Source organism: Hemitrygon akajei, chromosome 14, assembly GCF_048418815.1.
Source record: "Hemitrygon akajei chromosome 14, sHemAka1.3, whole genome shotgun sequence".
NCBI classification, from domain to species: Eukaryota; Metazoa; Chordata; class Chondrichthyes; order Myliobatiformes; family Dasyatidae; genus Hemitrygon; species Hemitrygon akajei.
The window spans coordinates 90642208-90668296 of record NC_133137.1 but is presented as its reverse complement, the minus strand read 5'-3'; the positions used below and the strand labels follow the sequence as shown (position 1 = coordinate 90668296).

General features: G+C 40.7%; 1 protein-coding gene across 5 annotated transcripts in view; it reads right to left on the bottom strand.

Annotated features, from left to right (window-relative positions):
* The window catches only part of LOC140738775 (voltage-dependent calcium channel subunit alpha-2/delta-1-like), a 715977-nt gene that overhangs the window by 378993 nt on the left and 310895 nt on the right, over positions 1-26089 (bottom strand). For 3 of the 5 annotated variants that reach the window (XM_073066574.1, XM_073066575.1, XM_073066577.1), the window contains exons 5-6: positions 22029-22073; positions 20958-20993 (exon numbers count right to left, since the gene is read on the bottom strand). In XM_073066574.1, the coding sequence (XP_072922675.1) occupies positions 20958-20993; positions 22029-22073 (81 nt within the window). The remainder of the gene's footprint in view (positions 1-20957; positions 20994-22028; positions 22074-26089) is intronic. The other 2 variants (XM_073066576.1, XM_073066578.1) reach the window with 1 other exon arrangement.

Genomic DNA, 26089 nt, shown 5'->3' with positions numbered 1-26089 from the left:
TTGGGTATGATTTCAGACTACAAGGACAAACACAGCTGAAATGAAATTGTTTTATCATGTTGTTAATGCCAGAGAAATCTTGCTATAGGAAGTTCATTTGCCCACAAATACTAGTCTTGTATTAGTTGGACAATGACAATCCATAAAAATGCAAAGTGATTTTTGTTTTAGAGATGTTAAAACCACAAGGAGAATATTTTAGAACCAGCTAAAATTTCTCAAATATACAAACATGATTGCACTTTTATTTCTCCAGTTAAAAAGCAAAACATGAGAACATATTTTTTTTGTGTGGAGATCAAAAAAGGTGGTTTGCACCTTCAGGTTTAAATGAAAAATATTCTTAATTCTTATAAGGAGTCAGTGTAACACAAGAATAAAAATGGAACACCCATCCAGGATCAGGTCCCTGGTGGGTGGTGGAAAAATTGGACTTAAGATCAGATACCGATGGTGATGGGAATTTTCCATCACCACACAACCCTGTACCCTACACATCTTCATGCTGAAATCTTGGCTAGAATCGCCCGTTTTGCCTTGTGTGGAGTAGAAAGATTGGAAGATACATTTTATTAGTGCTTCCCCTCTACTCCATGTACATTTTAATCCAAGGCCTTCCAATTCCCATAATGCTCTGCCCACTCTCTTTCCTTCAATGTCCAGCCAACGTCCTCCAACATGGCTCTGAGAGCTGGCACAGACTTGCTGGGCAGAATGGTCACCTTCAATGCCTTGAGAAAATACAAAAATGTGAAGTACACAGTATCTATGGATCACTGAGCCTGCTCTGTCATTCAAAGACATCATGCATAGCTCTATCATGGCCTCAGCTCCTCGTTCCTTCTGATTTGATATTCTTATCCAACTTCAAAGGGCACTGGTGCACGTCAGAAAAACCAGAGAATCCTTTCCCACTTGTACGGACCAAAGGATAATGGATTACATGCAGAAAGGTTAAACAAGGAGGAAAGAAGAAAACAAACAAAAAATAAAGATAACATACAGGGCAGATGGGCAACTTAGTGGGGTTAATACCTCACAGTAGCTACTTTCCATTACAGCCACCTCCAGCCTCAGTCCTCAGACTGATTTTTTAATTCTCTGGTATATTTTAGAGAGTCCTATTGAAAGCATCTAAATATATGTCATTCACAAGATTATCATTTGCCTCATCCATCCCTTGGCCAGCCTCTCCGCAACGTAAAACTAATTTGCTTTCTGCTCGGATTTCCAGCATCTGCAGATTTTCTCTCATTAGCTTTCTCACTTTCCCACTTGTGAAGAGTCTCACAACTGAGAAGTGATCTCTGATTCTTCTTCCGCAGATGCTTCCTGACCCTCCACGTGCTTCCAGCAGTGTCTTTAATTAAAGCTATGAAAACAGAGGTAGGCCATAAGTTGTATGAAATGTCTTTTGACTTTGCACTGTCCCAAGCTCTCCTAAAGCCAGTGAAGCATTTTGAACTGTGATCTCCGCCAGAATATAGCAAACAAGAGTTGCAGACTGCAAGTTCCAATTAACAGCCTAACAGCAGGACAACCTTGACAACGGATCTTGATTGAGAGATGACATCAGCTATGGTTTAATTGCCTTTCTTCACAATGATGTCTTTCTTCTTTTACGTACGCCTGGTGGGTGAGTGAGCAGATGGGACCCAAATCTTATCAGAAAGAGAACCTGTCCCAACAATTAAGCGTAGATTTCTGCTTCTAGTGTTCAAACCACGAAAGTCATTTGTGAACCATAGTTGTACTTTCTTCAAAAATGACAATATATTCTCCACACCTGTCCTACCTCACCACACACATTATTTTAGACAGTTATGAGATAATCTTTTTTTGCAAAAAATAACTCCCTACTTTCTGATTTTCCCTGATATTGTAATTTCCCAATGTTTATGATCTGCTTTTTGCCCTCTGTGCTTTTTAATAGGATAGAAACCAGGACTCTGGAATTACTGAGTAAGTTTTAAACTCCGACTCTCTCTGGACAATGCATCAGATTTTTTTTATTGAAGCTTCCCTTTTCAATTGCAGTTGACTGCTATTTGCTCTCACTCTCTGCACTGATCTCTAAGAAGGCCACACCACCAATGTCACACTAATTTTTTGCTGCAATCACTATGTTGCCATGGTTCGTTAATTCCAGACAGATTTTACACTGCTATTTGCATCTTTAGCTTTGGAATTAGCTCAAAATCCTCCCTAAAGGGAGAAATATAAACTGCAGACAGCTGGTTAATGGCAAGGCTCATTTGATTTTAAACCTAGGAATATAGCTATTTTGGAATGAAAGGAAAGGGTGAGTGAGGTGGAGGATCTGAATCAATTAAATGTAACAACATCAGCAATATAAAACTCAAGTAGGTAGACAGCAAGCCCAAATGACTCGACAAAAATAATGGATTGATCACATAATTAGAATTTTGTGAAGGGATCCATAATGGTGGCAAGTGAAGGGAGAAATAAGTTCGAAAAGAATCCATGTTCAACGTCAACCACTACCAAAATTAACTGACTGGTTAAAGGAACAGAACAGTGAATTCAATTTGTACAAGGGTCCGCATTTTTCCACTGATTATGTGAGAAGTATAGAATATTGAACAACTACATTCAAAGTGACAATGTTCATTTTTGGTTAATCAACTCACATTTACCTCACAAGATCAGAGCACCTCAAGGAAAATCAGGCATTGACAAGAAAGCACACCGCCTATGGTCTTGTGAAATGTCATTTCGTTCCCAGTCCTTCACCCACCGTCTCTTGCATGACTTCTCTGGGATTGAGTGGAATTCAGAAGGCAGATGAACCACCACTGGAAGTCAGTAAAACCTAAACCACTGGATTTCACTCGGAGAGACTTAAAGCACAAGAATGCATCCCAGGAGCACCTGACTGCACAAAATGGCCTTTTGTCCTTAAAATGCAATTATATTCAAAAGAAAAAGATCCATCTCCAGAGTGAATTGAAATGCAATCAAAAAAGGAATGGAATGTCCCACAAGAAATGGTTGCAAGATTAAATTTTTCATCTATTCTGTCTTGGCAGTTAGTTATTGAATTATATTTTCTCAGGCTGCCAGTCTTTGAAGTAGTTCTTGAATTTTAAGGGAAATGGATCCAAGGTAAGATTTCCTTGCTTCCAACAGGCAAATGTAATCAAATTCCATGTCTTGCAATAACAGTGATAATTGGACTTTAATCAACCCCCAGAGCAAACCACTAACTCCAGCGTCTGCACAGGGAAAAAGATCCATATGAAATAATTGGCTGCGCACTCATAATTAATGACTGCAACAACTAGTGGTATAAAATCCAAAATGTTCCTTTGTTACCTTTCGATTTCTTCTGGCTTGGCTGTCACATTGACACCTTTATAAACCTGAACTCATCGTCCATCACTCCACAATTGTTCCCTGTCCATTAATACATCCATTTTCAAAGTTATAATCTTGTTTTCAAATCCTTCATTATCTTTGTCCTTCTGCTTCTTTAACTCTGTGCAGCCCAGAAGCTCATCTGAGAGATGTGACCACTTTGGCTCTTGCGTCTTTACCGTTCTCCCATTTCCAGCTGCCATTGCTTAAGTGCTTTGTTTTAATTCAGAGTCAGAATCAGGTTGTGAAATTTGTTAGCATAGCAGCAGCAGTTCAATGTAGAATATATAGAAGGAAGAAGTAAGTAAATCAATTACAGTAAGCATATATATGATTACAAATTGTGCAAACACGGAAGTAATATGTATTTTAAAAAGTGAGACAGTGTTCATGGATTCAATGTCCATTTAGGAATCGGATGGCAGAGGGGTAGAAGTTGTTCCTGAATCACTGAGTGTGTGCTTTCCAGCTTCTGTACCTCCTTCCTGACAGCAGCAATGAGGAGAGGGCATGCCCAGGGTGATGGGGGTTCGTAATAATGGATGTCACCGTTCTGAGACACCACTCCTTGAAGATGTCTTGGATACTCCAGAGGCTAGTACACAAGAAGTAGCAGACTAATTTTACAACTTTCTGTAGCTTCTTTCAGTCCTGTGGAGTAGCCACCAACATACCAGACAGTGATGCAGCCTGTCAGAATAATCTGCACAGTACATCTATAGGAATTTTTGAATGTTTTAGATGACAAACCAGATTTCTTCAAACTCCTAATGAAATATAACTACTGTCTTGCCTTCTTTGTAGCTGCATCGATATGTAGTGACCAGGTTAGATCCTTAGAGATGTTGACACCTAGGAAACTGAAACTGCTCACTCTCTCCTTTTCTGATCCCTCTGTGAGGATTGGTTATGTTCCTGCGTCTAACCTTTCCTGAAGCTCATAATCAACTCTTTTGTCTTACTGACATTGAGTGCAAGGTTGTTGCTGCGACACCACTCCACTAGTGGGTTGTGGTAAACCATGTATATCTGTCTGGACTCGCCCCTCTACTGACTGTTCCTGTGGCTCCTCCCACAGACCCCGGGATAAAGGTGATTGTGTCACTGCTCCTCCCACATTCATCCAGCGTGGACGTGCTCCGTTTTACTGCTAATAAAAGCCTTTCAGTATTTACTCTACTTCCAGTCTTTTGGAGTTATTGATAGTGCATCATGGGTATATCTTGCTCCAGTACACCTTCTCATCTCCATCTGAGATTGGTTGTATCATCAGCAAATTTATAGATGATATTTGAGCTATACCTAGCCACACAGTCATGGGTATAGAGGGAGTAGAGCAGTGGGCTAAGCATGCACACAACTCTGATCATCAACAAAGAGGAGACATTATCACCAATCTGCACAGATTGTGGTCTCCCAGTAAGAAGTCAAGGATCCAACTGTAGAGGAAGGTACAGAGACCCAGATTTTGTAGCTTATCCATCAGGTTTGTGGGACTGATGGTGTTAAAACACTCAGTTCTTGTCAAAGGGTGGCATCCTGACATAGGTGTTTGTATTGTCCAGGGGATCTAAGGCCGTATGAAGAGCCATTGAGATTATGTCTGCTGTAGACCTATTGTGGCGATAGGCAAGTTGCAGTGGGTCCAGTTCCTTGCTGAAGCAGGAATTCATTCTAGCCATGACTAATCTCTCAGAACATTTCATCACCGCAGATGTGAGATCTATTGGACAACAGTCATTAAGGCAGCTCACACTACTCTTCTTAGGCACCTGCCTTTTTGAAGCAGGTGGGAACTTCCAATCATAGCAGTGAGAGGATGAAAATGTCCTTGAATATTCCCGCCAGTTGGTTGGCATAAGTTTTCAGAGCCTTACCTGGTATTCCATCGGGACCTGCCTTTTTGCAAAGGTTCACCCTCCTTAAAGACAGCCTAACATCAGCGTCCAAGACAGAGATCACAGGCTACCAGGTGTAGCAGGGATCTTCACAGCTGTAGTTGTGTTCTCCCTTTCAAAGCGTGCATAGAAGGCATTGAGCTCATCTGGTAATGAAGTGTCACTGCCATTCATGCTATTGCGATTCACCTTGTAGGAAGTAATGTCCTGCAAATCCTGCCAAAGTTGATGTGCATCCGGTGTCACCTCCAACCTCGCATGGAATTGTTCCCTCACTCTTGAAATAGCCCTCCGCAAGTCATACCTGGTTTTCTTTACAGACCTGGGTTATCAGACTTAAATGACACAGATCTAGCCCTCAGCAGATGACAAACCTCTTGGCTCATCCATGTCGCTTGGTTTGGGAAAGGACAGCAAGTTTTCGTGGGCACACACTCATCCACACAGGTTTTAGTGAAGTTGGCAGCAACTGCAGCACACTCATCCAGGCTCGAAGATGAATCTCCAAATACAGTCCAATCCACCGATTCAAAGCAGTCCTGTAGGTGCTCCTGTGCTTCCCTTGTCCATATATTCTTGGTCCTCACTACTGGCGCTTCAGGCTTCGGTCTCTGCCTATACCCAGGGAGTAGAAGTACAGTCAGGTGATCAGACTTCCTGAAGTGAGGGTGTGGAATAGCACAGTAGGCATTCCTGATGGTGGTGTAACAGTGGTCCAATGTGTGTTGTTTCCCCTGGTACTACAAGGTAATTATTTAATGACTTTTTCAAGCTGGCCTGGTTAAAATCCCCCAAATTGATGGTGAGGGTGTCAGGGTGTGCTGTTTTGTGTATATTAGTCCCGTTGCTCAGATCAGTCACAGCCTGTTTGACATTGGCCTGAGGTGGAATGTACCAAAACGATCACAGGAATCTCCCATGGCAAGTAAAATGGACAGCACTAAATTACAAGTTATTCCAGGTATGGTGAGCAGAATTGGGACAACACTGATGTATTTGTGCACCAAAGGGAGTTGATCATGAGGCATACCCCTCCACCTCTGCTTTTGAGAGACTCGACAGTCCTATCCTGACAGTGTGTACTGAACCCGTCAATCTGAATTGCTGCCTCCAGTACAGGAAGTGTTAACCAAGATAACCATGAAACAAAGGGCACAAGCAGTCCTAATGTCCCTCTGATACAGCACCCTAGCTCTGAGATCTTCAATTTTATCTACCAGAGACTGTATGCTTGCCAGCAAGCTAGTCAGTATTGGGAGTCAAAAACCCCGTATCCCTGACTGGCAGCCTCGTTTCCTACGGGGAGTCCGGCGAGACGTACGGGCCACAGTCAGCTTTGTTTCTGTTGGTTTTAAGCAGTGATAGATTATTCAATCACATGAAGACATCTTTATCAGCTGTACAGACATTGGAAGCAGTTGAGATTCTCAGCTGTATCATGCTGAAACAGGAATATTTAATCGTATCCATCAAGCTGTGCTGAACAAGGTCACTGTCTTCAAGGTGCCCTGGAAATGAATTCTCATAGCCTACCTACCTTCTTACTCATTTAAAACTCTTTAATCAAGTTTTGAACCAGTATCTCCCCTTGTGACAGTGCTAATTTTTTAAAATCATAGACATACACCAAAGTCCCTCTATTCCTCAATACTCCATAAGCCATACCATTAATAGCATATTTTGATCCTCAATGTCCTTCAGTTTCCTAACAATTATTGAGCATTCTTTTTCCTTGATTTCCCTCTCACTTGTCCCGACTTAATTCCAATTGCCACTGTCTACACAATAGTGGATCTTCAGTGTCAACTGCAAATTAACATTGTTCAGGCACTCCGCTGGCATATACTAGAAAGTTCATGCACAATACCACTGCAAACAACTCACCAGTCAAAATTCTGTTCAACCACCACTCATGAAGAACTTTGCCTTATTCTTTTAAAAAGTTAAAGGTCAACTTTAATACAAAAAGCATTAGCAGTATTTGTGCTGGCCCAGTTTCTATAAATTTATGGATAAACACTCTAAAAGCGAATTAAATAAACCACTGGTCAGCAACAAGGATAAATGGAAAGGTGACATCAGCTTAAACAAATAAGACATGGGAGGGATTTATAACAGACAGAGCATGCTTTAAAAATCAGCACTAACAAAGTGCAGACTGAAGCACGACAGAACAATTTATCAGGTACTAAGTACAGTCACAGAACAAAATTTCAAATTTATGTGGGAAGAATAGTTAATAAAGTTAATAAATTATGTGTAACAGTGCACATCACACCGGTTATTAAATTGGACAAGTGGAGACGAAGATCCCAACTAAGGAACTTGTCAACGTACAGATTACTATGATGTGGCCACAGGAAAAGCAAGAGTTACCGTAAATATTACAAGGAAAAATACATTTCACAAATACAGGGGAAAGGGAGAAGGAAAAAGGCCACGTTAACAGAGAGGTAGGGTCATGGCAACAGAATTAGTGATGCAGGAATGAGTTAGACACAAGTAGAATCCACATTTAGATACAGGTAAAAGATAATAATGAATCAATCACACAAGTGAGAGCTGTTTACAAACTACAATAAACGGGAAGAGAAGTGGAAGAAATATGCAAAAAAATTAGAGTAAAATAAAATTAATAATAATAATTAATGGAGTGTTCAAAACCCTAAAAAAAAACTGGCCAGGAATGTTATATAAATGGTATTCTTGCAATACAAATGTGATTGCAACTTGTAAGAAGTGGATAAAAGAAAATAGACCCAGAACAGGAGAAATAAAAGCAGGGGATGATTGAGGCAATACTGGTTCAGTGCAGTCCAAAATAATAACCAAAATAAATACAAGCAGAGGAGAAAAGGTGAGAAAAATTGAATGTCAGAAATAAGGAATATAAGAAACCTAATTGAAAGCCTGAAAAATCAAGGGGGAACTTTGAAAACAACACTGATGGAGGCAATCATACCAGCAAGGAACTTAGCAACATACAGATTACTGTGATGTGACCACAGGAAATATAAGTGTTAAACATTACATGGCAAAATATATTTAACAAATATAGGGGAAAAGCGGAAAGGGAAAAGGCAAGTAGCAGTTCTTAATAATAAAAGGAATGTTAAGGCTGAAATAAATTTGATCAATGTTTGCCAAATAGACAAATCAAAAGAACACAAGTTCAAATTTCAAGTTTATGGTCATTCAACCACACACATTTATACAACTAAAGACAACATTGTTCCTCTGGGCCCATAGTGCAAAACACAGTACCCACAATCACACACAGCACACAGCACAGATAGTTACAATCCAGCACATGCAATGCGGTTGCAAAATAAAAATGATCACAAGTCCCTGAGTGACATGGCCTGAAGATTGACAGGTGCATATTTACGTGAGACAGTATAATGTCACCGACAGTATTATAATAAAAGCAGTCACATAAATATGTTAAAAAGCAGCAATAAAAGATGAAAAGTAACCAGTGCCAAATGAGAGTGTGGGCGTGGGTTGGGGAGTGGGATTGACAGGAGGCCAAAGAGATTATGGAAGGGATGAGAGGGGTCTTTGACAATGCTGGAGGCACTGCTTATATAGCGCTTTCGATATATGTCCTCAATGCGGGTGCTGGGGAGGGAGCAAGAGACTCTGGTGAGGTTTCAGCAGCCCTCAGTATCTGTTACAGGGTCTTACGATCTGTTGCATTGCAGTTCCCATACTAGATGATGATATGGTGATGCAGCAGGTCAGGACACTCTCGAGAGGGCTCCGCTAAAATGAGGCAAGAACAGGAGTAGGGGGAATCTCACTCCTCACTTTCCTCTGGAAGTGGAGGTACTGATCTGCTTTCTTGGCTAAAGAGATGTGGTTAAGGGACCAGGTGAGATTGTCAGTAATGCCCACGCCAAAAAACTTGGTACTCCTGAAACTCTCCACAGAAAAGCAGTTGATGTGACCTTCCTGAAGTCCACAATCATCTCTTTAGACTCGTCCATGTTAAAACTCAGGTTGTTGTGTTTACATCAGTCCACAAGCTGTTCTATCTCCTCCCTGTATGCAATTTCATCATTGTTGCTGATAAGGCCAAAACTTCTATGTCATCAGCAAAATTAATGATGTGGTTAGAAATGGATTTAGCAGTACTGTTGTGTGTTAGCAGTGTGAACAGCAGTTGGCAGAACATGCAGCCTTGGTATTCAGTGTGATGGAGCCACAGATGTTACTGCCAATACGGACTGTCTGTGGTCTCTTTGTCAGGAAGGCTAAGGTTCAATTACAGAGGGAGGTGTTGAGACCCAACATGGACAGTTTCCCCACCAGCTTCTGGGAATGATCGACAGCAGCACTGAAGTCAATGAACAGCATTCTGACTTAAGAGACACCAACGTCCAGGTGGGATATGACTGTATAAAGAGCAGAGGCTACAGTAGACAGATTTGGGTGATATACAACCTGGTAGAGAAGCCTGGATTTAATGCTGTTCCTGATTGGCTTGCATTTTAATAGCCTTATTAACTGAACTGATTCCGGATGATTTCCAACTAACACCAACTAATTAATTTCTATCCTTCACCTCCACAAATAAAAATAAAATAAACTTTAAACTAATAAAACTCAAGAGGATAAATTCCTGGACTCAGAACAAGATGGCGCTGCAGACACATGGCGATATTTTGATGGCTACACAACACTTATAACTCTTCTCAACTACTACTGAGGCAACATGCAGTCTTTGTTTTCACTTTAAGTAACATACTTTTGAACTAGAGTAATGAACTAGAAATTTTACGATATCCTGAAGGATTCAGTTGACTTAACTCCCAAGAATGTGTGTTCTAGTAGATGAAGGTACACTGTCACAGCTGGAAGAGAGAAAGGAGGGGAGAATTCCAAATCAGACTGAAACATCAGGGTATGAAACGTCCTCTGCCCAGTATCTTGTTCGCAAATGTACAGCCTCTGGAGATCAAGGTTGAGGATTCAAGGGCAAGACTGCTGAACAAGAGGGAAATGAGGGATTGCTGTGTTTTCTGTTTCATGGAGACATGGCTGACTTCAGAGATGCCAAAAATGTTGGTAAGACTCGAATGCTAATTAATACACCAGATGAACTGAACTACTGAATCGAAGAGGGAAAAGTGTGGGGGGTCTGTGTTTTGTGTTTGACTCTTTGTGGTGCTCAAACATGTTGCACCCTTGTTTCCCAGACCTGGAACATCTAATGATTAAGTGCAAACCATTCTACTCACCAAGAGAGATCTTCTCGTGACCCTGACCATGTTTACGTACTGCCAAAGGTCAACATTAAGCAGGCTCTCATTGAGTCCAGCAATAAGCAAACAAGAAACAGCCTACCTCAACACCTTTCAAGTCATTGCCGGGAACTTCAGTCGGGCTTGATCGAAGAAATATCTGTCCAATTATCATCAGCAAATTACCTGCAGCACCAGGAGTCCCAACATACTTGACCACTGTTGTACTGCAATAAGGAACGCCAACTGTTCCATCCATAGACCACATTTCAGGAAATCTGACCATCTGGATGCCCTCTTCTGACCTGCACACAAGCAGAGTCTAAAAACCCAGGCTCCAGAAGTAAGGACAACAAAGGGGTAATTGTGGGTGGCAGCTGAGTAGCTATGGGACTGCTCTGACTCAGTGGACTGGGCCGTGTTCAAGGACGGAACGTTAGTTAGTTAGGAAGGTTCAATCGTTAGGTATTAATATTGAAGTAGTAAAATGGATTCAACAGTGGCCGGATGGGAAATGCCAGAGAGTAGTGGTGGATAGCTGTTTGTCAGGTTGGAGGTCGGTGACTAGTGGTGTGCCTCAGGGATCTGTACTGGGTCCAATGTTGTTTGTCATATACATTAATGATTTGGATGATGGGGTGGTAAATTGGATTAGTAAGTATGCAGATGATACTAAGATAGGTGGTGTTGTGGATAATGAAGTAGGTTTTCAAACCTTGCGGAGAGATTTAGGCCAGTTAGAAGAGTGAGCTGAACGATGGTAGATGAAGTTTAATGCTGATAAGTGTGAAGTGCTACATTTTGGTAGGAATAATCTAAATAGGACATACATGGTAAATGGTAGAGCATTGAAGAATGCAGTAGAACAGAGTGATCTAGGAATAATGGTGCATAGTTCCCTGAAGGTGGAATCTCATGTGGATAGGGTGGTGAAGAAAACTTTTGGTATGCTGGCCTTTATAAATCAGAGCATTGAGTATAGGAGTTGGGATGTAATGTTAAAATTGTACAAGGCATTGGTAAGGCCGAATTTGGAGTATTGTGTACAGGTCTGGTCACCAAATTATAGGAAAGATGTCAACAAAATAGAGAGAGTACAGAGAAGATTTACTAGAATGTTACCTGGGTTTCAGCACCTAAGTTACAGAGAAAGGTTGAACAAGTTAGATCTTTATTCTTTGGAGCGTAGAAGGTTGAGGGGGACTTGATAGGGGTATTTAAAATTATGAGGAGATAGATAGAGTTGAGTGGATAGGCTTTTTCCATTGACAGTAGGGGAAATTCAAACAAGAGGACATGAGTTGAGAGTTAGGGGGCAAAAGTTTAAGGGTAACACGAGGGGGAATTTCTTTACTCAGAGAGTGGTAGCTGTGTGGAACGAGTTTCCAGTAGAAGTGGTAGAGGCAGGTTCGGTATTGTCATTTAAAGTAAAATTGGATAGGTATATGGTCAGGAAAGGAATGGAAGGTTATGGGCTGAGTGCGGGCCAGTGGGACTAGGTGAGAGTAAGCGTTCGGCATGGACTAGAAGGGCCAAGATGGCCTGTTTCTGTGCTGTAATTGTTATATGGTTGTATATGGTTATATGACTCATTAGATGATCTGAACGAGTACACTATGGTTTTCTTAGACCTTATAAACAGTCATGGATGAGAGTGTCACCACAAAATCATCTAAAAACTTCGCTAATCGGAAGCCCTGGGTGAACAAAGAGATCTGCAATAAGTTGGGCACTGGATCAGTGGTGTTCAGGTCCAGTGACCAAATAATAATAATAACTTTATAGAGCACTTTTCATACAGACAATATAGTTCAATGTGCTTTACAATTGGATGCAAGTACAAACATGAAAATAAAATAAAAAATAAAAATGAAAATAAAGATCAAGAATCTGTTACTTAAAAAGGTTAAATAAATAGGTTTTGAGCTGTCATTTAAAAGCGTCAACTGAGTCGGTATCCCTTATGGTCTTAAGTATTCAATTCTACTGTTTGAGAGGGGAGCTGACCTGCCAATTATCTTTCGAAGGAGATTGTTTAGTTTAAGAGACCGGTGGTAGAAAAGCTGAGACTCGAGCAGGATTATGAAACAAAAACGACTATGTGACATACTCTGGTCCCAGATCATTAAGAGCTTTAAAAACAAGTCGCGAAGAAGAGTCTCGCCCCAAAAAGTTGACTGTTTACGCTTTTTCATAGATGCTGCCTGACCTGCTGAGTTCCTCCTGCATCTTGTGTGCTTTGGACTTCTACCATCTTCAGATATTCTTGTAACGTGAGAGAACTTTAAAACGAATTCTAAAAGATACAGGAAGCCAATGCAGAGTAGCTAATACGAGTGATATGTTCCCTCATCCTGGTTTCGGTTAAAGGTCTAGCAGTGGCATTCTGAATGAGTTGAAGTTTGTCAATAGATTGCTTTGGAAGGCCAGTTAAAAAGTGCATGGCACTTTTGTACAGGTCTGGTCACCAAATTATAGGAAAGATGTCAACAAAATAGAGAGAGTACAGAGAAGATTTACTAGAATGTTACCTGGGTTTCAGCACCTAAGTTACAGAGAAAGGTTGAACAAGTTAGATCTTTATTCTTTGGAGCGTAGAAGGTTGAGGGGGACTTGATAGGGGTATTTAAAATTATGAGGAGATAGATAGAGTTGAGTGGATAGGTTAAAGGCCATACCATGGCCCTCTATTGGTATAAAGGCATGAGTTAGTTATTCAGCATTATTACATGACAGAAATGGACTACCTTTGCGATAGTTCTTAAGTGTAGAAATGCTGCACTGGTCACTTCCTTTATGTAGGACTTAAAACTCAAATCTGAATCAAAGATATCACCCAGCTTGTTACTTCTGGTTTTACAAGGGAGTGATGTCCCCAAGTTTATTAAAAAGTTTATCCCTTTTGGCTTTGCGACCAATCAAAGTATTTCCATTTTAACTTCATTTAGTTTTAGGAAATTACTGCTCATCCATTTGTTTATTGCAGACATACCAGAAGTCAGAGCAGATAGGATGTTATCAAGATCAGGCTCAATGGAGGTATACAATTGTTTCATCTGCATAACAGTGGAAATCTAGTTTATGCTCTCTAGTGATATCTCCTAATAGGACCATGTATAAGGAGAAGAGCAGATGACCAAGAGGCTTCCCTGAGCATCACCAAAAGACACATTACATCTCTTTGGAAAATTGGTCACCAAGACATACAAAAAAAAACTCAAAGATATATGAACAAACCAATTAAAAGGCACTACCAAAGAGGCCAACACAATTCTCAAGGTAATCTTGGAGAATGTTGTGATCAATTGTGTTGGAGGCAGCACTTAGATCTAGAAAAATTAGAAGTGTCACTCTGCTGGCATCAGTAAAGTGCAGGAAACCCAAGTATGGCCTCTGGAAAGCCATCTCACATGCAAAGTGGCAATTCTGGACCAAACTGTAATTATTGAAAGAGGCTTGACAACTGTGGCAAGGTTTGGATGCTATCACCTCCCACAAAGTAAAAGCAAGTGACATACGTGACAACAAGGTTTCACTCCCAGAAGAGCTCAGTGCCTTTTATGCTTGCTTTGACCATCAAAACATGGAGGCACCTTCACAAACTCTCACAACCCCCAACGACCTTGTGATTTCAGTCTCTGAAGCTGACATAAGAGCATCCTTCAGGAGAGTGAACCCACAGAAAGCATCTGGCCCACACCCTACCTGGCCAAGTACTGAAAACCTGCCCTGATCAACTGGCTGAAGTGTTCACTGATATCTATAACCTTTCACTTCGGCAGTCTGAGAGACCCTTCTTCTTCAAACAGGCTTCTATCATACCAGTACCCAAGAAGAATGTGGTAATCTGCCTCAATGACTATAGTCCATTAGCATTTACATCCACGGCGATGAAGTACTTTAAGAGGTTGGCAATGAAACTTATCAAATCCTGTCTGAGGAGAAACTTGGTCACAACAGGTCAATAGCAGATGTCATTTTGTTGGCTCTTCACTCAACCCTGGAATATATGAACAGTGAAGATGCATCAGGATGCTCTTCATTGACTACAGCTCAGTATTCAATACTATCATCCCTCAAAACTAATCAATAAGACCTCAATACCTCCTTGTGCAACTGGATCTTCGATTTTCACCCTTGCAGACACCAGTCATTTCTGATCAGCAGCATTTCCCCCACAATCAGCATCAGTCCAGGTGCACCACAAGGCTATGTGATTAGTCCCCTGATCTACTCGCTTCATTCTTACAACTGAGACTGGAAGAACAGTTCCAATGCCACACTTAGGCTTTCTGACGACACTATTGTCATTGGCCAAATCAAAAGCGGTGACGCATTTCAGTGGAGTAAGGGAAATTACAGTGGTATGAGAGAGTGGTAACAATTTACCGTGGTAAATTGGCAGGGATGTCAGCAGAGCCACAATGGTGTGCAATTCTGGGAAAGATGAGGAAGGTGCAGGACATGTGTATTCCAAAAATGAAGAAATACTCAAATGGTAAAATAGTACAACCGTGGCTGACAAGGGAAGTCAAAGCTATTGTAAAAGCAAAAGAAAGGGCATACAACAAAGCAAAAATTAGTGGGAAGATAGAGGATTGGGAAGTTTTTAAAAACCTACAGACAGCAGCTAAAAAAAATCATTAGAAGGCAAAAGATGAAATATGAAAGCAAGCTAGCAAATAATATCAAAGTGAATAGTATAAGTTTTTCAAGCATGTTAAAAATAAAAGAGAAATGAGTGAGGATATAGAACCGCTAGAAAATGAGGCAGGAGAAATAATAACGACAGATAAGGAGCTGGCAGATAAACTAAATGAGTATTTTGCATCAATCTTCACTGTGGAAGACACTAGCAGTGTGCCAGATGTTGTAGTGTGTGAAGGAGGAGAAGTGGGTGCAGTTACAATTACAAGAGAGAAGGTGCTCAAAAAGCTGAAAGACCTAAAGGTACATAAGTCACCCGGACCAGAGGAACTGGACCCTGGGATTCTGAAAGAGGTAGCGTTAGAGATTGTGGTGGCATTGGAAACGATCTTTCAAAAATCATTGGACTCTGGCATGGTGGTAGAGGAAATTATAGACCAGTTAGCCTGACCTCAGTGGTTGGGAAGATGTTAGAGTCAATTGTTAAAGGTGAGGTGATGGAGTACTTGGTGACACAGGACAAGATAGGACAAAGTCAGCATGGTTTCCTTCAGGGAAAATCCTGCCCGACGAACCTGTTGGAATTCTTTGAGGAGATAACAAGCAGGGTAGATAAAGGGGATGCGATGGATGTTGTATATTTAGTTTTTCAAAATGCCTTTGACAAGGTGCAACACGAGGCTGCTTACCAAGTTAAGAGACCATAGTATTACAGGAAAGTCACTAACATGGTTAGAGCTTTGGCTGATTGGTAGGAGGCAGCCAGTAGAAATAAAAGGATCCTTTTCTGGTTGGATGCCAGTGACTAGTGGTGTTCCGCAGGGGTCGGTGTTGGGACTACTTTTTATGTTGTATATAAATGATGTTGATTATGGAATAGATGGCTTTGTTGCCAAGTTTGCAGATGATATGAAGATTGGTGAAAGGGCAGGTAGTGTTGAGGAAACAGATAGGATGCAGAAGGACTTAGACAGATTAGGATAATGGCAAAAAAGTGACAAATGAAATACAATGTTAGAAAATGCAAGGTTATGCACTTTGGTGGTAGAAATAAATATGCGGATTATTTTCTAAATGGGGAGAAAATCCAAAAATCTGAGATGCAAAGGGACTTGGGAGTCTTTGTGCAGAACATCCTAAAGGTTAATTTGCAGGTTGAGTCAGTGGTGAGGAAGGCAAATGTCATGTTAGCATTCATTTCAAGAGGTCTTGAATACAAGAGCAAGGATGTGATGCTGAGGTTTTATAAGGCACAGGTGAGGCCTCACCTTGAATTTGTGAACAGTTTTGGGCCTCTGATCTTAGAAAAGATGTACTGGCAATGGAGAGGGTCCAGAAGAGGTTCACAAGGATGATTCCAGGAATGAAAGGGTTATCACACGAGGAACGTTTGATGGCTCTGGGTCTGTACTTGCTGGAATTCAGAAGGATGAGGGGGGGGGATCTCATTGAAACCTTTCGATTGTTGAAAGGCCTAGACAGAGTAGATGTGGAAAGGATATTTCCCATGGTGGGAGAGTCTAGGACAACAGGGCACAACCTCAGGATAGAGGGGCCTCCTTTCAAAACTGAGATGCAGAGAAATTCCTTTAGCCAAAGGGTGGTGAACTTGTGGAATTTGTTGCCACATACAGCTGTGGAGACCAGGTCATTGGGTGTATTTAAGGCAGAGATTGACAGGTTCTTGATTGGACATGGCATCAAGGGTTACGGGGAGAAAGCCAGGAACAGGGGTTGAGGAGGAGACAGAAAAAAAGGATCAGCCATGATTGAATGGCGGAGCAGACTCAATAGACCAGATGGCCTAACTCTGCTCTGTCTAATGGGCTATGGAATCAGCATATAGGAGAGAGCTTGAAAACCAGGCTGAGCAGTGCTGCAACAACAACCTCTCATTCAATGTCAGCAAGCCCAAGAAGCTGATTATTGACTACAGAAAAGGAAACCAGAGGCCCATGAGCCAGTCCTCATTGGGGGATCAGAGGTGGAGAGGGTCAGCAACATTAAATTCTCTGCTCATTTCAGAGCACACAAATGCCATTACAAAGAAAGCACAACAGCACATCTACCTTCTTTTACAAAGCTTGCAAAGATTCAACATGTCACCTAAGACTTTGACAAACTTCTACGGATGTGCAGTTGTGAGCATACTGACGAGTTGCATCACAGCTGGTATGGGAACAACAATGCCCTTGAAAAGAAAACCCTTCAAAAGGAAAACAGCACAGACCAGCACGGGTAAAGCCCTCCCCACCACTGAGCACATCTATAAGGAGTGCTGTCACAGGAAAGCAGCATCCATCATCAAGGAACCACTAACCAGACCATGCTCTGTTCTAGCTGCAACCATCAGGAAGGAGGCACAGGAGCCTCAGGACCCACCCCATCAGGTTCAGGAACAGTTATTACCCTTCAACCATCAGGATCTTGAACCAGAGGGGATAATTTCACTAACTTTATTAACACCAACAATGAACTGTTCCTACAGCCTATGGACTCACTTTCAAAAACTCTCCATCTCATGTTTTCAATATATATTGCTTATCTATTTATTATTATTATTAACTTTTTATTTGCACAGTGTGTTGTCTTTTGCACACGCATTGTTTGTCCATCTTGTTTTGTGTAGGTTTTCATTGATTCTATGGTGTTTGTAACTACTGTGAATGCCCACAAAAAAATGAAAGTGGTTATATATATATAATCGCATGACAATAAATTTACTTTGAACCTTGATGAATTTAATCATCAAATTTAAAATAAATAACACAATTTAATTGCTTATACACCAAAATGGGATGTTAAGACAAAACTGATGAGGGCAGCAACAAAGTACATCGTGAACTGGACATAAAATTGACGTAAATTGCAGCACAGAAAAATGTGATGTATTGCCCTCTATAATGGAAAATAAGGGGGGGTCACATTTTATTTGGAATAAGATAGAATAATAAAGGAACATGGAAGCACAAATCATTAAAGAATCAATTCAGTTAATAAGGTTATTAAAATTGAAGCCAAACAGCAAGGCTTATTTTGGGGGATACTGTTGAAAAGTATAGACTTTGTACTGAAATGTATATTTGAATCTTAGCTGGACCATACTTTGAGTACTAGGTACCGTTCTGGTCTCTATATCACAGCAGCGGTGTTGGAGAGCAGCTAAAGACTTACTGTATGACGATTATAGCTATTAGGAAAGATTGAAACACTTGAAAGGGGAAATTGGATGATGAAGTGATGGGTGTTTGAAATGATGGAAAGCTAGAAACTCTGATACAGATTGTCATTTTTATGTATTGGTGATAGCTCCAGCTGGAAACCACTGCAAAAATCTACTGGCACTTCAATGCAAGCATAGGACACCAGAATCAATTATATTGGGGCCTTTCATACTATGGTTTTGCCTAGACAGGGGCCTTTGGGTGCATAACATTGACATTATCATGCCGTGTTCTTGTATCGATATGGGTTTCAGAATTCAGGGCCATAAACACAGGACCAGGGCTTATCCTGGTGATAAGGTGCTGTTCCAGCTCATGTTAAAAAGGCTACCAGGTAGGCAATCCCTGAAGAGCCCAGTGAATCCGTATGAATAGTCCTGATCTCTTCCATTGAATTGGCTGCTTCAGTGAAATGGACTAAGTATTAGAGCCAGCAGCAACGACAGGGATTATTGACCCTGTAAGCCATCACCCATTATGCAATGTACAGGTACAACTTTTCATTGATCACTGGAGAAGAGTGTTGCCCAATGCCCTTTTCCACCTTTAGCTCAAAGTCAAAATTCCTTCATTACTTGGACCACCAATTCCCTCAGGCCTCATCATGGTGGGAGACTGTGGATTAAAATGCAGACATGACGATGAGCAGAATCACAAGGCATTTCACCTGGCATGCGTTAGAGAATACGGCCCAAGGCAAAACTGACCCCATATATTTCCAATGGGTAAGAGGTTATCAATGTTAGATAGAGGAAATGTATTTATCAAGAAATTACGACTAATTATAAAAGCATATGGTGAAAGTTGTTGTCTTGAACTTAATTGAAGAAGGACGGAATTGAAGATTATATCAATAAAGGTAGTTGAATAAGGTTTAAATGGAGTACTTACTTGGGCATAGACCCGGTGCAGTATATGACACACACCTGTTATCATTTTTTGCACTTCTACGGATTGCTTTAAATATTTTATTTAAAATAAATTATATCTACCTAATAGACTACAAACAATGATTGTAGGAAAATCAGTGACCATCAATAGATGAAACCCACAGGAACCAAAAAGGAATCTTTTTTTTAAGGATTCTTTTTCTAAGATCCCCTTCACGGACAGCTGGTAAGCCAAAAGCAACAGTTATATAATGACTTCAAGCTTGGCATATGGTTTGAAAAGTATCTCCCAAGAAAGGGCCTTCAGAAGACTCTATAGCAAATTGACTGCAGCTTTTTCTGGGCAGATGTGACTTCATAATTTCACTCTTATCACAATGGCTTGCTAAAATCTGTATGCTCAAATAGCAAAAGATAACATTTGCAATATGACCTCTTCATAGGAATCAAATGTCGGAGATAGTGTCTGGGAATCAGTTTTAATCTGTGGTTCACCAGTTCCTCACGGAAGGAAACTGGAGCAACCAGAGGAAACACACATGTTAATGGAGAGAACGTATGAAATCATAACAGGCAGTGGCAGGAGTTGAACCCAGTCCATAATAGCATTACGCTAACCACTACACCATCATACTGCTCCCTTTTTAAAACCTCCTTCAACAATTTTGGATTTGGGCAAAAGAGTGTTGTTGTTTTCTGCTCTTTGCATCTCTTAAGACAATGGAGAACCTTCTGCCACAGCTGAAAACCAATTTCCATGGTAATCCTCCAAAATGCCAACATATTCTATGGCAGGAATGGGCATTTTATTGAACTAAAATCATGAGACATTGCTGTCGAAAAAGTCGGTATTTACAAGGGAGTATTTTTAGAAATGATAAAAGTACAACCATGTTGGTAAAATAATTTTTTTTACAGTTAATCATTGAAATGGATATTAAAAAATACACAATTTGAAATTGCAGCCAAGTGATCACAAAAACAACTAAATCTATGCAGTTGTTTTTCCTAAAGCTGCAAAACCTGACAGTTTTTCTTCTTCAGTTAATTCTAAGTTCTTTCCCAAAACATTGAAAAGTGGAGAAAGTGCCGTCCAATTTCCTTTTATTACTGTGTTAGCCACTTATGCTGATGTTTAGTGTTAGCACGTTCATCAATGATTCAAAAACAAAGATATTGTGGAATTTGTTGTGTCCCTTCACAAATGAGCTGCATTCCAGAATTAATTTAATTCTGTCAATTTAATGTACAAATTATGATTAAAATGCCCCCCAAATTCCTAGCATTCCTACAGCTGCCAAGCCTGATTGTTTGGTGTCGGTACAGTCTCTGGGCTAGCCAACAGGTCCATTTGCTGTAGCCAACCAGATTGGGACTGACGTGACTCCTCTCAAGGTCAAATAGCTGGATAACCAGAAGAATGACTTGATGGAATTCATGGAAACAAAATCTAAGCAAGAGATGGTCCCTCCAAGATTGGAGAGGGAAAACTAATCAGAAAGTGATTTTAGAATGGCAGAAAGGAATGCAGCTCTTTCAAAATTATTAAAATAATTTGGGAAATACTTCAGAATTAAATTAAACAAAAACTTCAGGCTGTTTCACCTTTCAACAGTTCTATATCTAGTTGTAATCTAAATTCATCAGATCTACGATCTAATAAATCCACATAACCTGGAACCTCTTGAATCCTTGGTCTTGCTTTAACACCTGTAATAATGAACACTGTTACTGAAGAAAATCACTTATGCATGCAGTTATCAAAGTGGTTATCATATCATTGTCATCTGCTAAGGAACAAGGAGACTTATTGCAGAACTCAATTAACGTTTCGAATACATCAACCATACTCGGTTGGGGTGGAATTCCCTACAGAGCCATTATACAGAAACTCCTAAATTATACCAATTTTGTCAGTATCCATTACTTATATAAATATCCTGCCCATCATTTTAAACATAAATCAGAGCTTAAAAATAAGAAAAGGAGAGTGTAATGCTTGTGAATAATTGGGCCTTAGGAAAGCAAATTCTTATAAATATTTCCTTTTATATATGACTTATTGTTTCAATTTTATGCCTATTGCCCAGATCGTGCTGAAGAACATGGAAGAGTGTAAAATAAAAATAAGTTTTAAATGCAACTTGTCAGAGGAATGTTAGTTTTCTGACAGCAACATTCCAAGAGACAGTGGTGGCGCACTAGGATCATGACAAATCTCAGTAGGATCCAAAATTCTCAATTTATTTTTATGTCTGTTTTGTATCCACTTAATTGGAGCGAGTACATGTGCTCTGCTCTTTAGCCTAGGGGCATTATAATGAGCAGGGATGTAGGGATCCGCATATGGGCATAAACAGTTAGAGCTGGTGCAATAACAATGTCGAGGAATTGCACCCACTATTCCTCAACCTCATGCAAGCTATCTACATCACTCCAAAACAGCACGTCTGATAATAAATAAAAAGGCAATCTCCCCACCAGTAGGTAAGTGCTGGAATTTATTAAGTACTTGTTTTTTTAATTGTTTTTGTTACATGAAAGATAAGCATTCACTACTCAAGTCCTCTCAGGAATTTTAGCTCCCTTAGCATCACGTCCAGGAGTAGCAGTGCATTCCACAGAACTTTTAATCAAGTCAATAACTAGTTATTTCCTCTGGAAATGCTGGTACTGATCAAATAAGAGGCCCTAAATGGGAAGAGTGAGACCATTGATGGTTTATAACTGATTGATCATACTTACACTCATCAGATCATCCTTCGCATTGTAGTAGACCACATCATTATCCTGAAACAAAAAGAAACAATAATTAATATACAAAAAGATGTGTATGCTTCTTGATTCAACAGTCTACAGCTTTCTTGAATTCTTCCTCATCAACTTCCGACTTTTTGACTGCCTGTCTCATGAAGATATTTAACCACAATTCAAAAACTTTATTCAATCCTGCTGAATATTGACCTCAACCAGCATAATATATACACTGTTCACGGGCTGTGTGCTCAAAGCTCACAGTGAAATGAATTAATTTTAAATAAATAGCAAAGGAATAATTTAAATGGCAATTATCACAGAATAATTAACAAACATACAGAACACTGGTAGCCAAATTAGCTCTTCTCTGTAGAGTGCTGATTTATTATCTCATTCCTAATCCTTTAGTCACAGGTACATGTCCTTTGTACTTTGAAAAAGATTGCACTCCAGCCACACACTGCTGTGCCCGGAATTTGTCATGAACCCCTGGCAATCCTGCAGCTCAGTATGGAGAGGTCCTCTCTCAGGGTTGGTGGAGGGACAAGTAGGGCAGCCACTGTGGGTCTCAGGGTTGTACCCAGACCAGTGCGGTGAATCCAGGTCAGTGCTCAGAACTGGGAGTAGTTTCTCTACTACTTTGGCAACCCACCCAGAACTGACAGAACAGGTGAAAGTATGGAACTAAGCCAACACTCAGATCAATCACAATCTTAGAGAGTTCCACAGGTTTGAGAGAGGAGTTGGCCAGAGCTGATTGGGAAAAAACAACACTGGCAGGGATGACGGCAGAGCAGCAATGACTGGAATTTCTGGAAGCAATTCTAAAGGCACAGGATATATATATATATACAGCCCCAAAAGGAAGAAAAGATGACACCGCCATAGATAACAAGAGAAGTCAAAGCCAACATAAAAGCCAAAGAGAGGGCATATAATAGAGCAAAATTAGTGGGAAGTTAGAGGATTGAGAAACTTTTAAAAACCAACAGAAGGCAACTAATAAAGTCATTAAGAAGATAAAGATGGAATATGAAAATAAGTTAGCCAATGATATTAAAGAGGATACCAAAGTTTCCTCAGATACATGAAGTGTAAAAGACAAGTGAGAGAGGATATAGGACCACTGGAAAACGATGCTGGAGACGTAGTAATGGGAGACAATGAAATGGCAGATGAACTGAGTAAGTATTCAGCGTCACTCTTCACTGTGGAAGACACTAGCAGGATGGTGGAAGTTCCAGGTGTCGGGGGCATGAGGTGTGTGAAGTTACCATAACTAGAGAGAAGGTTCTTGAGAAACTGAAAGGTCTGAAGGTGGATAAGTTACCTGGACCTGATGGTGTACACCCCAGAGTTCTGAACGAGGTGGCTGAAGAAATTGTGGAGGCATTAGTAATGATCTTTCAAGAACTACCAGATTCTGGAATGGTTCTGGAAGACTAGAAAATTGCAAATGTCACTTGTTAAGAAGGGAGAGAGGCAGAAGAAAGGATACTATAGGCCAGTTAGTCCGACCTCAGTGGTTGGGAAGACATTGGAGTCAATTATTAAGGATGAGTTCTCAGGGTACCTGGAGGCACATGATAAAATAGGTTGTAGTCAGCATGGTTTCCTCAAGGGAAAATCTCCCCTGACAAATCTGTTGAAATTCTTTGAAGAAGTAACAAGCAGGATAGACAAAGAAGAATCAGTTAATGTTGTGTACTTGGATTTTCAGAAGGCCTTTGACAAGGGGCCACACATGAGGCTGCTTACAAGCTCCAAGCCCATGGTATTACAGGAAAGATTTTAGCATGGATAAAGCAGTGGCTGAATGGCAGGAGGCAAAGAATGGGAATAAAGACACTGCCAGTGACTAGTGGTGTTCCACAGAGGTCTATGTTGGGACCAATTCTTTTAATGTTATATATCAATGATTTGGATGATGGAATTGATGGCTTCGTTACAGACAATATGAACGTAAGTGGAGGGTCAGATAGTTTTAAGGAAGTAGAGAGGCTACAAAAGGACTTAGACAGATTAGGAGAATGAGACAAGATATGATAGATGGAATACAATGTGGGGAAGTATATGGTCATGCATTTTGGAAGAAGAAATGAAAGGGATGACTATTTTCTAAATGGAGATAAAATACAAAAAACTGAGCTGCAAGGGGACTTGGGAATTCTTCTGCAGGATTCCCTAAAGGTTAATTTGCAGGTTGAGACTGTGGTGAGGAAGGAAAATGCAATGTTATCATTCATTTCAAGAGGACTGGAACATAAAAGCAAGGATGTAATGTTGAAACTTCATAACGCAGTGGTGAGGGCTCACTTGGAGTACTGAGAGCAGTCTTGGGCCCCTTATCTTAGAAAGGATGTGCTAAAACTGGAGGGGTTTCAAAGGATGTTCACAAAAATGAATTCAGGATTGAATGGCTTGTCATATGAAGAGTGTTTGATGGCTCTGGCCAGTATTCACTAGAATTCAGAAGAATGAGGAGTGACCTTATTGAAACCTATGAAATTGTGAAAGGCCTTGGTAGAGTGTACGTGGAGAGGATGTTTCTATGGTTGGAGAGTCTAAGACCAGAGGGCACAGCCTCAGAACAGAGGGGTGTCCTTTTAGAAAAGAGATGAAGAGGAATTTCTTTAGCCTGAGAGTGGTGAATCTATGGAATTCTTTATCACAGGCAGCTGTGGAGGCAAAGGCTTTATGTGTATTTGAGGCAGAAGTGGATTGGTTCTTGATTGGTCAGGGCACGAAGGGATGTGGGGAGAAGGCAGGAGATTGAGAGGAAAATTGGATCAGCCTTGATGAGATGGCAGAGCAGACACGATGGACTAAATGGCCTAATTCTGCTCCTATAGCTTATGGTCTTAGTGAATGGCAAAGTAAGATCAAGGGCTCAAAAGTGGCCTTCTCCTGTTCCATATTACAGGTGTTTATACATTCTCCAGCAGGTCAGACAACATTTATGGAAAACAAAACAGAGTTAATACTCCCAATCAACGCAGGACTGATGAAAGAGCTCGGCCCAAAACACCGACTCTTTATTCCTCTCCATAGATGCTGCCTGACCTGCTGAGTTCCTCCAGCATTTTTGCGTGTGTTGCTTTGGATTTCCAGCATCTGCAGAATCTTCTGTGTTTAATATACTTCATATGACTCTTCATAACAGATCCTGGCAATTTCTGTCTATTCTGTCTACAAGAATCCTCATTGTTGCTGCACTGTGAACAGTCTGTCAGTAATAAAAGCAGCATGTCACTTAATAAACTAATCCTTAGTTCATCTGACAAAGCATTTAAATGGAGGTACCTCTGGACCAGAATTATACAAGATTTTGTCATTATTAAGACTCGCACTAACGTGCTTGCATGGCAGACTGCTGAATACTTTAAATCAAAATTGACATGCACAAATTACCAAGCACTCCATGCCGCCAAAAAATTTGCAATAAACTCTAGAATAATCTGCTCAGTAGCATTAATTTATAGGAGCAAAATAAATCCTGATGGACAGTGGTCTACAAGATTCATTATACAAAGGGAATGTGGTACATTATGCTTCTGAAAGGGTGCCCGTTTGCACAAGATTTATACCTCAAGTGGATTCGACCGGCAGCAACTCACTTCCACATTGTCATTTAGAGATTCTGCACAGGCCCTTCTGGCCCAACGAGCCCACACTACCCAATTACAATTAACAATTAACCTCCTAACCCTGGAGGAAACTGGAGCACACAGAGGGAGCCCAGGCGGTCATGGGGAGAACGGACCACCTCGTTACCGAGAGCAGCAGAACTGAACCCGCGTGTTCTGCTACCGTGCTGGCCCTTCTGGCGTACTATGCACAACTCTCCTCTCTGAAACACGTACCTGATGTGAATGAATCAACTGGATTCACTGAGTGCTCCTGAACCGCTGAGCTGGGATTATCCCGGTTTCAGAGCAAACAGCTGATTCATAACACAACATTAATTCCCATATTTACTGCTTGATGAGACGCAGCCTACTGAGCTCAGTTTCTAACTTTACACTTGCAGTGCCAGCGGCCCAGGCTCG